At 44.9% G+C, this 14894-nt stretch overlaps 1 protein-coding gene across 1 annotated transcript in view; it reads left to right on the top strand.

Annotated features, from left to right (window-relative positions):
• Nucleotides 1-11027: 11027 nt before the first annotated feature.
• Nucleotides 11028-14894, top strand: part of LOC119292832 (primary amine oxidase 2-like) — a 44704-nt gene continuing 40837 nt past the window's right edge. The window contains exons 1-4 of the mRNA XM_037571528.1: nt 11028-11146; nt 11232-11541; nt 11612-11710; nt 11804-11934. Of these exons, the coding sequence (XP_037427425.1) occupies nt 11028-11146; nt 11232-11541; nt 11612-11710; nt 11804-11934 (659 nt within the window). The remainder of the gene's footprint in view (nt 11147-11231; nt 11542-11611; nt 11711-11803; nt 11935-14894) is intronic.

The following is a 14894-nucleotide window of genomic DNA, read 5'->3' on the forward strand; positions in this document are numbered from 1 at the left end:
CCTCTAGGGCATATTTCCTTCAGAAGTTAACTTTTTGGATAGAGTTCATTACTTCACTTCTGAAGATGAGCAATCCTCCATTTGATTATATGAACAATTATTTCTAAAACTGGACTGCGGTTCATTGTTGTGCTTCCCACTCCTTATATTTGACAAATACTTAACAACTTCCAATGAGCACACAATACCTGCATATATGAACAAGAAGAGGAATACACACTACTTGCACATGCATTGGCAGAGAATATGTACCAGGATTTCAATTAGGAGAGGAATGCACTATCGTGATGGTCCTTGGCAGAGCTGGAGGCACAGTCAAGAACCCCATCGTGGTTGGGAGAGTGATGCCGAGGCGGTGCTTGGGGGAACGATGTTGGCCGCCAGCTGCAGCAGAGGGTCGGGCGGTCATGAATAACAGGAGGCAGCATTCAGACACCAGGAAAAGAGGCATGGAGGCAATGTGCATCGTGTGTATCCCGCCCTTGGGCTCATGCATGAGGCACAATGGTCATGTAGGTGGTCAGCGGCGGGAAGGGTAAGAGAGCATAGGGGATGAGTGCCTTACGCGAGGTCGGGATAGCTTGGGCGGAGCGAGCAACACCATCGACCACAAGCCAGCAGTCACGCGTGCGGAGACGCCGGCCCATCTGATCGTCAGACTAGATGAGGGTCGGGAGCCATGCTGGTGACCCATGGCAACTGGGTTGATGCGGGGGTGCATGGAGGGGGCGTGGAGAATGTAGATGCGCCTGAGATCCGAGCAGAGAGGTTGGGAGAGTACGGCCGGTGAGAGATGAATCGGCGAAGAGAAAGATCTGCCTTTTTTACAACTCTTCTTGGATGCGTGCTATTTTGCGGAGCAGGTGCCTCTGGATATGGATATGCGTTATCATCATGGGAGGTTGGTTCGTCGTGGGAGGTGGGAGGTTGAGCCGAACAACACATATGCCATCATCTTTGCTAGATATCCGTTGGTGTAGGGAGGTTTTTATTGTAGTGATAAGTCATTATTCACTGCTAGCTACTTATGCATGGCATGAGGAACTATAATCTCTAATTGTCATTGCAGACATGTTTGATCATAATAGGCTGAATCATGGATGCTAGGTTAAACATATTTACAAAAACAGAACAACTCGAGTTCATACTCGTTTTTCTCTGCCACAACCAGTTCATCTAATATCGTCATTATTGCCTTTCACTTGCACGACCAAAGGATTTGAAAATAATAATAGTGCAAGAGTGCCATGGAATACACTGGAATCTGCAAAAAAAATATTCAAGAGGGGAACACAAGGTAATATGGCTCTTTGTTAGATAAACAATAAAGCAAATGAGAGCCACTCAACATTTTCATCGTGGTCTTCTCCTTGGTATGACTCAATAAAAAGAAAAGAAATTCAGAGAAACACACTAAAATATTTTTGGAGTTTTTGGTTTTTCGTAAATGAGCAAATGAAAAGAGAAAAGCAAAAACGAGAAAAACTATTTACACGGGAAAGCTCCCAACAAGTAAAAGAAGAACAAGGAAATCTTTTTGGGTTTTATTTTTAGTGCTACAACAATTTAAACTAGGAAAAAATCAAAAAGAAGCAAGAAAAATATTTTTGGATTATCTCAAAGTTTTTCAAACACACAAGAAGAAAGCGAGAAAATAAATTAAACATGGATGATACAATATAAAAGTGTGAACACCAACAACTGGGATGAAATGTGTGAACATGAATGTAATGTTCGGGAATACATACTCCCCCAAGCTTAGGCTTTTGGCCTAACTTGGTAGTTGGTCAGTAGCCTATGTAATGGTCGGAGTGGTAGCTTGCGGAGGCTCCCGGTGTGGATGCCTTAGCCTACCGTGCAGCCACAACCGCTGTGTTATGAGCTCGGGCCTCGCTCTCAAGAACGTAATATCTTCCCCTGTTATGAACATCAAAGAGAGTAGGTGCAGGAAAATATGTGTCTACCATGAAGTTCTTGTTAAATGTCAAATTATAAGTAAAATTATGAGGATCACCCCTCAGAATCTTATGACATTTCATAGCATCGAAGTCTAGGTACTGCGTGGGTAAAATAGAATCATAGGGTAAAGGTGAAACACCCATCCCTCTGGCTAAGCGTGTGGCATAAATTCCACCATAAAAATATCCACTACCAGTGTTGTGCTGTAACCTACGTGCAACAATCGCTCCAAGATTATAACTTCTATTACCGTAGAGAGCGGTGTGAATGAGGCTCAGATCAGGAGCACAAAGTGTACTACAATCTTGTTTGCCTACAATACATTTTCCATTAAATAATGCGAAGTACTGAATTGCAGGAAAATGTATGCTCTTTATTCTACCTTGCGTCACTCTCCTAGTTTCACCAAAGCAAAGACTAGTCAAGAATATTTCAAACTCAGACCTAGGTGGCTCATCGAGCGAACCCTAGAATGGGATTTTACATAGGTGAGCAAACCTTTCTAGAGATGGTAAATGGATTTTCATACAGTTTAAATGACACCCTAGACTCACGGGGAAAGAATTTAAATCCTTTGACAAATGATTCGGTGAGGATGAGGTGTTGGTCGCACTTATCTGAAATGTAGGGACCGAGATCGGCATTGTGAACATATTGCTCAAATTCCTCCTTACTACCCACACTCACCATATAATCGTTGCATGGTCATAAGCATGTTTTGATGGTAGCACTTCGAATGGAACTTTCACTTGGTTCAACATAAGGCTAACGAACGGAGCTGCTGCTAGAAGATGCCTCTGAGGACGTCCTCCTCGAAGAACTCCTTCCAAAAAGGTTCATCATGTTCGCGTACAATTTCTGGAAACTTTTGGTGACAAAAAATTTATTAGCAAAACTTCACAAAATTGATAGTAACTACTCATAGGGATGTATAGAGGCCATAGCAATCATTCAAACTACTTAGAACTCTAAGAATTCAACATGGAAGCTCATCTATAGTAACACCAAGAGTATCTAATTATTCTAATTATAAACCACTAAAACAAAAACTAATTGGACATATGGAGGAGTCACATACCAAGCAACAAATCCCCAAAACAGTTTCAGAAACGGAGCTTTGAGCAAAGAGATCGAAATCCGCGGTTTCGGGGGCAAGAACACGAGAGAGAGAGAGAGAGAGAGAGAGAGAGAGAGAGTGATAGTGTTTTTTTCTGGGTGAATGAATTGATGTGGGAAGAACAAGTAAGTCAGGGGCCCAAGTGGGGACCACAACCTACGAGGGCACGCCTAGGGGTCCTAGCGCACCCTGGTGGGCTATGCGCACCTAGTGCACCTCCCTCTGATATTATTTGCACCAGAAATTCAGAAATATTCAGAAAAAATCATATTAAATTTTCTGAGCATTCTGGGAACTTTTATTTTTTGGTCATTTTTTTATTGCATGGAAAACTCAAAAAACAGAAAAAGCATGGCATTTTATTTTATTTGACTAATAAAAACAGAAAACAAAAGGTAGGGACAGCAGGTAGTGCTTACTAAATTCATCAACTTCATACCTCTCAATAATGATCCATTAATAAGGTTGATCAAGTCTTATTAACAACCACTTTCGATTAGCATGAAACCGAAGAACTTTCATAAATCACTAAGTTACCTCAATGGGGATATGAATGTCCCCAACAATAAGCATTTCATATTTCTTTTTAACAGTAGGTAGAGGTAGCTGAAAACTTCCAATAGTGATCGTCGGAGATTTTTCAATAACATTAATACCATTCACTTGGAATTGTTTCTTTGGAAAGTGCACCGTGTGCTCATTACCATTGATATGAAAATTAACCTTGCTTTTGTTGCAATCAATAACAGCCCCTGCAGTATTCAAGAAGGTTCTACCATGTATAATCGACATGTTGTCGTCCTCGGGCATCTCAAGTATAACAAAGTTAGTCAAAATAGTAACATTAGCAACAACAACGGGCACATCCTCACAAATACCAATAGGTATGGCAGTTGATTTGTCAGCCATTTGCAAAAATATTTCAGTAGGTGTGAGTTTATTCAAATCAAGTCTTTTATATAAAGAAAAAGCCATAACACTAACACCAGCTCCCAAATCACATAGAGCAGTTTTCACATAGTTTCTTTTAATGGAGCAAGGTATAGTTGGTATTCCCGGATCTCCATGTTTTTTAGGTACTCCATCTTTAAAAGTGTAATTAGCAAGCACAGTGGAGATTTTAGCTTCCGGTATTTTCCTCTGGTTTGTGATGATGTCTTTCATATACTTTGCATAAGGAGGCATTTTAAAGATATCAGTTAAGCGAGTTCGCAGAAAGACTGGCCTCGTCATTTCAGCAAAGTGTTCAAATTCTTCATCATCTTTCTTTTAAGTTGACTTATGTGGAAAGGGCATAGGCTTTTGAACCCATGGTTCTCTTTCCATTCCATGTTTTCTAGCAACAAAGTCTCTTTTGTCATATCTTTTATTCTTAGGTTGTGGGTTATCAAGGTCAACAGCTAGTTGTATCTCAACATCATTGTCTGGTTCTTTTTCATTTGGTTGAGTGTCTTCATGAACCTCATCATTATCTTTTTCATTATCAGAAGGCGAGTGTTCATTACCAGATTGAGTTTTAGCATCAGAAATGGAAACTTCATTATCATTATTAGGAGGTTTTTCTATTTCAGGTTCACTAGAGACAGGCAAAGTCCTATTATTTTTCTTCTTCTTTTTATTTTTAGAAGGACTAGGTGCATCAGTGTTAATTCTTTGAGAGTCTTGTTCAATTCTCTTTGGGTGTCCCTCGGGATAAAGTGGTTCCTGAGTCATTTTACCTCCTCTAGTTGCTACTCTAACAGCAAAGTCACTTATATTATTGTAATTTCATCAAGTAACTCCCTTTGAGATTTAGCAACATGTTCTAATTGAATTTGAACCATAGAGGCATGCTTTCCTACGCCTCTAACATCATTTGAGATTCTAAATAACAAGTCACTTAAGCGAGCAATCATATCAGAGTTGTATTTCAATTGTTTCATAACATTTGCATTGAAGTGATCTTGCTTTCTAATGTAATTATCAAACTCATAAAGGCATTGACTAGGATGTTTATTACGAGGATCATCACTATCATCAAATTTCATTAAAGATTTTACCTCTACCACCTTAGGTGGTGGTGGTGCTTCAAGCCCATGTATTTCTTCGATAGGTGGTATGTTTTTAACGTCCTCGGCTTTAATACATTTTTCCTTCATAGATTTCTTTGCCTCTTGCATATCATCAGGACTGAGATATAAGATACCCCTCTTCTTCGGAGTGGGTTCAATAGGTGTTTCAGGAGGAGTCCAATCATCATAATTTTTCAATATGTTATTCAATAATTCTTTAGCTTGCCCAATAGTTCGTTCCCTGAAAACACAACCACCACAACTATCTAGGAATTCCCTAGAATCATCGGTTAGTCCATTATAGAAGATATCAAGTACTTCATTTTTCTTAAGAGGGTGATCAGGCAAAGCATTAAGAAATTGGAGAAGCCTCCCCCAAGCTTGTGGGAGACTCTCTTCTTCAATTTGCACAAAGTTAAATGTTTCCTCCAAGGCAGCTTATTTCTTATGAGCAGGGAAATATTTTTTAGAGAATTAATAAATCATATCCTGGGGACTACGGACACAAGCAGGAGCAAGAGTATTGTACCAAGCTTTAGCATCACCCTTTAATGAGAACGGAAATAACTTGAGAATATAATAATAGCAAATCTTCTCATCATGAGCAAAAAGGGTGGCTATATCATTCAACTTAGTAATATGTGCCACAACAATTTCGGTTTTATAACCATGGAAAGGATCAGATTCAACCAAAGTAATTAACTCTGGGTCGACAGAGAATTCATAATCCTTATCATCAATAAAAATAGGTAAAGTAGCAAACTCAGGATCACATTTCATTTTAGCATTCAGTGATCTTTCTTTATACTTGCATAATAATTTCTCTAGATCATCTCTATCCTTACAAGCAAGAATATCCCTAGTTGCCTCCTCACTCATAGTATAACCTTCCGGTACCTTTGGCAATTCATATCTAGGAGGACTGGTTCTAGTAGGTGTTTCAAGATTTTCAGTTTCAAGCTCATCATCAGATTCAACAATATCATGTTGTCTTACTCTAGCAATTTGTTCATCAAGAAATTCACCTAGTGGCACATCATCATCAAGCAAGGTACTAGAATCATAATGAGTAGCATTCATAGCAGAAGTAGCATCATCAATAACTTGCAACATATCAGAATTAATAGCATGTGGTGGTGTTGCAAGTTTACTTATAATAGAAGGTAGATCTAAAGCGGAGCTGGATGGCAGTTCCTTACCTTCCCTCTTCTTTGAGGGAAAAATCTTAGTCTAGCGTCCTTCAGATTCTTCATAGTGATAATATGATAATAATCCGAAGTGAATCAACAAATATTGCTATGCTCCCCAGCAGCGGTGCCAGAAAAAGGTCTTAATAACCCACAAGTATAGGGGAACGCAACAGTTTTCAAGGGTAGAGTATTCAACCCAAATTTATAGATTCGATACAAGGGGAGCCAAAGAATATTTGAAGGTATTAGCGGCTGAGTTTTCAATTCAACCACACCTGGAGATTAATTATCTGCAGCAAAGTGATTAGTAGCATGGTAATATGATAGTTTTGATGATAGCAGCAATAGCAACAGTAACGGTAACAGTGATAGCAGTGATTTTGTAGAAGTAGCAGTAGTAACTTAGCAGAAACAATATAAGATAAATTTGTAGGCATTGGATCAGTGACTTGTTGGATGATATTCATCATGAGACAGTTATAACCTAGGGCGATATGGCACTAGCTCCAGTTCATAAATATAATGTAGGCATGTATTCCGTAAATAGTCATACGTGCTTATGGAAAGAACTTGCATGACATCTTTTGTCCTACCCTACGGTGGCAGTGGAATCCTATTGGAAACTAAGGTATATTAAGGCCTCCTTTTAATAGAGAACCATAACAAAGCATTAGCACACTGTGAATACATGAACTCCTCAAACTACGGTCATCACCGGGAGTGGTCCCGACTATTGTCAATCCGGGTTTACCGGATCATAACACATACTAGGTGACTATAACTTGCAAGATCGGATCTAGAACATGGATATAATGGTGATAACATAAACGGTTCAAATCTGAAATCACGGCACCCGGGCCCAAAGTGACAAGCATTAAGCATGGCAAAGTCATAGCAACATCAATCTCAGAACATAGTGGATACTAGGGATCAGGCCCTAACAAAACTAACTCGATTACATGATGAACCTCATCCAACTCCTCACCGACCAGCGAGTCTACGAAGGAATTACTCACTCCCGGTGGGGAGCATCATGGAATTGGCGATGGAGATGTGTTGGTGATTACGAAGATTGAAGATCCCCCTCTCTGAAGCCCCAAACGGACTCCAGATCTGGCCTCCCGATGAAGAACACGAGATGGCGGCTGCTCCATCTCGTGTAACACGATAATTCTTTCTTCCTGATTTTTTTTCTGAAATACTGTAATTTGTAGCCTGTTTCAGGGTCATTGGGGCCACCAGGTGGGGACAACCCACCGGGATGCGCCTGGGGGGCAGGCGCGCCATGGTGGGTTGTGCCCAGCCAGGTGTCCGCTCGGGTGGCTCTTGGCTCCAGAAATTCTCTTTATAGATATAAAAAATCCTCACAAAGTTTTGTTCCATTCCGAGAACTTTTATTTCTGCACAAAAACAACACCATGGTAGTTCTGCTGAAAACAGCATCAGTCTGGGGTTAGTTTCATTCAAATCATGCAAATTGGAGCCCAAAACAAGAGAAAAGGTGTTAGGAAAAGTAGATACGTTGGAGACGTATCAACCATTCATTAATAGATCACCCGTCCAAAAAAAGTCACAACCATTTGCTTCCAATTAATCAACAAAAGTAGTTCACACCACTTCCATCACCACCAAAGGAGATATCTCAAAATGGAGGTAGATCGTCACCAAGTGGGGAGAAATTTCCAACAGATATACCATTTGAGAAGACACCAAACATTTCATCTTCCACTCCACGTGATGTATTGTCCATATTTTCATCATCATTTGTGGATTCACCGGTTAGACGCGGCCACTATCATCAATGACACGCCACTAGAGACGACTTTATAGTGCGTCAATGCCACAAGAGCCGAAGCGGCTGACAACAACCTGCCTAAACAAGAAAACTATGTCTCCCTGCACTCCCACACACTGGTAGAGTCGGCAACGTTGGAGGGGCGACGATCTACAGAAGGAGAAGTGGGGGCACAAGCAGTGGCGGAGCTTCGTGGGAGCCGACTTAGGCCATGCCCCCCCAACTCACAAGAAAACATGCACATATATCTTTTGTATTAGGATCATTTTCATAATCAGCTGAAGCAATTATGTTTGCCCCCATCCAGCCCATGGCCCCCCATGATTTCTGCTCAAGCTCCGCAGTGCACAACACGCTTAAAGATCACCTCTCTCTCGGGTTAGAGAGAGGAAACGGTCTCGTGCATAGTTAAATGAGAGTAGAGGAGGAACCTTTCGATGGGGAAATATCTGGTGCACCAATTCTTATGGTACTACCGGTGCACTGGACCTCCGTAGCACATTTTAAAATGTTCCAAAAATGTGAGAAAATTGAGCACATTCACGCATCAGCAATGTTTGTTGTTGCGAAACTTGAAATCAAAATTCAAAACATTGCCCGAGATACAAAAATAACAAATTTAACACTAAATACTATGAATATAAGTTGGGCTTTAGATTTTCGAAAAAGGGTGAATTTTAATGGCTCAAAATGGAGCACCAAGAGGATGCAAAACACAATGAGCACATACCCGGCCTCTGCATAGTTAGGATGCACACAACCAACACCAACGCACACGCACAAAAACACGCCAAAAATAGCAAAGTCATATAAGACCAAAGCTATGTGTAGACGAGGAAAAACTAAAAACTCCCAAAGCTATTAGATTTGTGAACAACAAACTACAACAATGACAATATCCGTCCAAACCATCTCATAACACCACACATATGAGGAAGTTCTTCAACAACAACACCTTTAGAAAGGGAGCGACACTCAAGCGCTGCCGTCACCAGATCCAAGCACACAAGGCCAAAATCTAGGTCTTCACCCTGAAGAACCAGTGTGAGCATCTCCGAGCAATGCCTCCAATAAGGTAATGACATTAAGACATCGCCATTGCCAAGTATAACCAACTCGGGCGAGACCAAGGATTTCACCCCGGAGCTTGAGACTGGGTGATCAAGCAGCACCACCAATGATGTCGCTCATGTGTTGTCACCACCACTTTTCCACGATCCTAACAGCTACATGTGATGTGCAACCGCCGCTGTTGCACAGTCATTCGTTTGCATCAGGTCGTTGTCTATAGTTTGCACATTGCTGAAATCAACCACCGGATCTGAAGGGAGAAACCCTCAAAAAGACCTTTCGGTGGCCACCACAATCCATAACAAGGTTGTACCTGCAGCCTGAAGTTGTCACCATAGGGGCCAACACGGTCTATGCATCGTCGTCCCGTCGCAAGGCTTCCACGTCATGGGATGGCAGCTGCCCCTCTGACCACCGTGGACCATAAGCTCAACCGGATGTTGCCACATCTGGTAGGACGTGGCTAGCTACCAACACGAGAGGGAGCAATCTTCAGCCCAAACCTCACGAGCAGATCCCTCTAGGGATGGGATCAAATCGGCCCCTCGTGGATGCCACTAATGCTACCATGAGTAGGGACGTGCCCACTTGATCCAGCTTTGAGTGTGCTGACGAACAAGAGCACATGCCAATGAAGGTTGGGAGGGGGAGAGAGGGTATGGGACAGTGCCCTGCCACCGCCGTTCACCGTTGGACGGCCTCCTCCGGCGGTTGCGAGGATTCTGGTGGTGGCCGATGGTTCTTTAGGTGGCGGCTAGGTACGCCTCCATAGTCGCCCAGGAGCGACCCGGGAGGCTCGGGTCTGTTGTTTTTTTGATACTGATACGTCCTACCTTGTGGGTATATGCATTTGAAATCACTCCGTTGGGCTTTAGATATGGCCCAGTCAAATTTTTCATTTTTGCACCTCAAGGATGTTTCAAATTTTGTGACAACAAACATTGACGTTGTGTGAATGTGCTTGAGTTGTTTTTCTTCATATTTTTAAAATATTTTAAAATTTGCTATGAGGTTACCGGCAGCACCACAAACAGATGCACCGGATACGTTCCCAATTCCCACCTTTGGACAGGCAAGACCACAGCATGTAGAGGCGCGTCGGGAAGTTACCGGCCGAAACGGGAGAGGTGGCCAAATTTCGTGTTTTGACCCTTTTCCGATAGAAATTCAGGATCTGACCCCGGATTGAAAAAATTTCGGGATTTGACCCTTTTTCCTACCTCCAGGGGCTCTGGCGGTAGGGCTAGACAGCCTACCACCATGGCCCCTTGTGGTATGGTACTTAGCCACGTCAGCGCGCCGAGACGACCGCCGTCCCCCTCCGTCGCACCCTACCGCCAGGTAACCTGGTGGTAGCCTGTCTAACTCTACCGCCAGATCCCCTGGCGGTAGGGTCCGGGCAGTTATTTCCACTGAAACCCCCGCGCCCCTGCCCATCTCCCCACTCCTCCCCCTCCCCCCGTCGGCAGTTCTTCTTTTTCTCCCCCAAGTCGCCCCTCTCTCCCTGTCTCATCTCCTCCACTCCCCTCCTCGGATCTTCACCATTTGTTGATCATTTTTGCGGATCGAGATGGCCCCGAAGAGAGAAACGTAAGCTCCTCCAATCCCTCCAATTAGTTTTTGCAAACTTGCTTCCGATTCGATGCATTATTTGCTTGAAATCCCTCATGTTTTTGAACTTATATTGGATTTCTTCACCTAAGATTGATTGTAGTAGGTAACTTAGCAACTTAGCACCGTATATGTAATAGGTAACCTGGTGGCCGTATCATGACCGAGAGTGGGACTTTGATCTGAACAAAGTGTGCGATGAGGACAGTGGTCTCTAGCAGTGCATCGTGCCCATGAACTGTGTGTGTGCCGTCGAGTGGCACTTGCCACAATGCGTGGCCACGCAGTTTGGGATTTTTCAACATACGCCACCAAGCCAGCCCACCGATACCGGCGGCCACGCGATCCACTTGTGAGTCCCCGCCCTTGTTCTTCGTGCCCATGAATTCATTGTGTTCGACTTTGTTATGATGTTTCTTGTTGCTAATGCCTTGCAGGATGAGCCGGCAGAAGAATCAGTCGATCATAGACTGGGGAGAGCATCATAAAATTCATGTGACGGAGTGGAACCGACGGAGGTACCAGAAAGACATGGAGAGGAGGGTGACTAACTGGGATGTTTACTTGGACCGACACATGAAGTGGTACGATGATGGCCAGAAGCACCGTCTTCGTCTCAGGCCTCGGTGGACGGCGGAAGACATCACGGAGCTGGAGAGGGATGACCCCGAGGAACAGGCCTACCAGACTGGCATCACAGACATGCACAGTGGATTTAGGGAGTTTGCCCCCCTCATCAACAAAGTGGTAAGTTTAAACCGAGAGGTTATATTTAAATTATTGTATTCGTCAACTTGACTGACTTATGTCGTTGCAGTCTGGTGAGCTGAACAGATGCATCTTTGAAGCCTCAGATGCACTAGGTGATATCCCCGGGAGCATACAATCCGAGAACAAAATGAGGGGCGCGATGAAGGTACAATTTCAACCTCCTCAAAACAGATGCATCTTCTTCACTTGCAAACATAAACGTGATACTTATTATGCCCTTGTTTCATTGTGAGTGTAGAAGTTCGTGAAGCATTGTCGCAAGCTGGTAGGGCTGCTTGGGTGTGCTGGATCTGGGTCGGTTGAAGCTTATCAGCCTGTAGCCACACAGGGTCACATCGCCTCATTGAGCCATGCTCCCTCATCGTCTAGGTTGGTTCACGATGAGGAGGAGGAGGAGGAGGAGGAGGCCACACATGAAGAAATGGAGGACGAGGAGGATGAGAGCAACGGGGAGGAGGAGTACGATGAAGATTATGGACCTCCAACAACTCAATCATCTCAAGCATCTGAGCTGCCGCCGAAGAGGAATTCGAAGAACAAGGATTTGCTGAGTCCGGACCCTTTCCAGAGACTGCTTCCTCAACAGCCCAAGAAGAAGAATGAAAAGCTTCATTCAAAGAACAACGAGGACCGTACCTCCAAGAGAGGAAGGTGTCGGTGTCGAAACCGGCGGATCTCGGGTAGGGGGTCAGGATTTGTGCGTCTTGGGCTGATGGTAATAGGAAGCAAGGGACACAATGTTTACCCAAGTTCAGGCCCTCTCGATGGAGGTAAAACCCTACTTCTTGCTTGATTAATATTGAAGATATGAGTAGTACAAGAGTAGATCTACCACGAGATCGTAGAGGCTAAACCCTAGAAGCTAGCCTATGATGGTATGATTGTAATTGTGATCGGCCTTCTAAGGACCATCCTCTCCGGTTTATATAGACACCGGAGAGGGCTAGGGTTTACATGGAGTTGGTTATAAGGAAGGAAATATAATATCCGGATCGCCAAGCTTGCCTTCCATGCAAAGGAGAGTCCCATCCGGACACGGGCCAAAGTCTTGAGTCTTGTATCTTCACGCTTCAATAGTCCGGACGATGTATATAGTCCGGCAGTCCGGATACCCCCTAATCCAGGACTCCCTCAGTAGCCCCTGAACCAGGCTTCAATGACGATGAGTCCGGCGCGCAGTCTTGTCTTGGGCATTGCAAGGCGGGTTCCATCTCCAAACACTCCAATGTACCTATTACAACAAACAATATCCAGCTTCTCGTCAATGTTGTACTCCTCGGCTTCAGTGCCTTAATAATGACCATTTCCACGTGTCGAGCGAATGCGAGGAGTCAAGGTATTTTTGCATTTGCCACCCCTGATCCTTCGGACTAGACGTCTATTTGAAGAGACGGGGATTCCCAGATCCGAACCTCACCCTTCCCCCCTGAGCAAGCATCCAACAGAGCGCCCCGGAAAAACCATTCCAACATGGCCGGTCGTCGCAGCTCTTCTGCTCACTCCCCTTGCCCGAAGCCGGGGGACTGGGGAGAGTGTTCAGTTCCTCATAGCCGGTTGATAGAGCTACAAACCCAAGGGTTTCTCCCATCGGCGTTCATGGTCCCCGTTCGAGCCGGAATAGCCACCTATAATGGTGGGGAACAAGCAGAGAGATGCCCTAATCCATCTCCAGAGGAGCGAATATGCCTCATTCCGCATCTGTTAAGGGGCGTCGGGTTTCCTATTCATCCGTTCCTTCATGGGCTCCTAGAGTTCTACGGCCTCCAGTTGCACAACTTTACCCCAGCTTCCGTGCTACATATAGCAGGGTATGTTGCCCTTTGTGAGCTATTTCTAGGCTGTGAGGCTCATTTTGGTTTATGGAAGAAGTTTTTCTGCCTTGTCCCCCGCAACTAGGGAGAGTCCCTATGTCAAGTGGGTGGGGCCGAAGTATGGCGTATCGCCGAGACCGGATACCTATCCGGCACTCCCAAAAAGGCACCAGAGAACTGGCCTTCAGAGTGGTTTTACATTGATGACATCCCCCTTCTAGATCCAGTCCGGACAGGTCTCCCCAAGTTCAGTAACGCCCCGCCGAGGGCACGTCTAAGCTAGCGCCACCGAGGCCCCCAAGAAGAGGATACCAGGGAAATACATTTCCTGATGAGCAGGATAAAGTTACTAGCCAGATCCGGACTGACGATAGTCGAGGTCATGGCAATATGCATAATGCGGGGAGTGTAACCGCTCCAATATCGGGGCAATCCCATGTGGCATTTCAACGGGGAAGACGATGCCACCCGTTGTGGCCGTGAGGGTCCGGACTCCTCCACTGCTTTGGCAAGGATATTGTCCGACTTATACAAAGGAGAAGAGGAAGACTTCCTTCACATCAAACCGCGGGACGGATTCTCCATGTATAATCCCCCAAACTGGGTAAGTCGTTGTTCATTTTCCCGCTTCACTTATTATGACATTTTTCGCTAAGATTACCTGCCTCCATATTTCCGAGCAGGAACTGAGGAAGGCTGTAGAAGGAATCTCCAGCCCTTCCCCGCAGCCAGAGGACCCCGAAAGGGCCCTGGATCCAGGACTCGAAGAAGATCCGGATACGACTGTGGAGTTTGTCAACGGGGTATTTTATCGGGCGAGCCGTGACGGCGCCTCAGTGGCTATTACTGCAGATTATCCCGGACTGCTACCTACGTCATATGTAAGCCAGGCCGAAGACTCGATCCTCCAGAGAGGACTCTTTCCTGATGTCATGCCTTATCCCTGAAGCGTCGTGTTTTCGCAGAGACCACGGTCGGAGCGCAGGGCCGAGCCCCTAGGGACCCATCAGCCACAGGCGTCCGGATTGGGTAGGCTCAAGAGGAAGGCGGTTAGGGCCGACACACCTCTACAGAGGTAAGGAAACAACCTGCATGTAATTATTGATATTTGAAGTATAACAGTGCCCTTTACATCCTGGCAGGAAGAGAAGTATCCGGACTATATCCGGGGATCCTGCCAACCACGCCTCCACCAGTCGGGCTCCAGAACCGACTTCGAGAGAGGAGGCGGACGTAGGGCCGATGCTGTATAGTCCTCCGACAAAGGACGTGGATATGCTCTCTACCACGAATTCCGAAGTAGAGAGCGCCATGAATCACCGGTGTCGATGGGCCCTTGAGGGAGTCCTGGATTAGGGGGTGTCCGGATAGCCGAACAATCATCATCGGCCGGACTCCAAGACTATGAAGATACAAGATTGAAGACTTCGTCCCGTGTCCGGATGGGACTTTCCTTGGCATGGAAGGCAAGCTTGGCGATACAAATATGTAGATCTCCTACCATTGTAACCGATTCTG

Source organism: Triticum dicoccoides, chromosome 4B (genome assembly GCF_002162155.2).
Source record: "Triticum dicoccoides isolate Atlit2015 ecotype Zavitan chromosome 4B, WEW_v2.0, whole genome shotgun sequence".
Lineage (NCBI taxonomy): Eukaryota > Viridiplantae > Streptophyta > Magnoliopsida > Poales > Poaceae > Triticum > Triticum dicoccoides.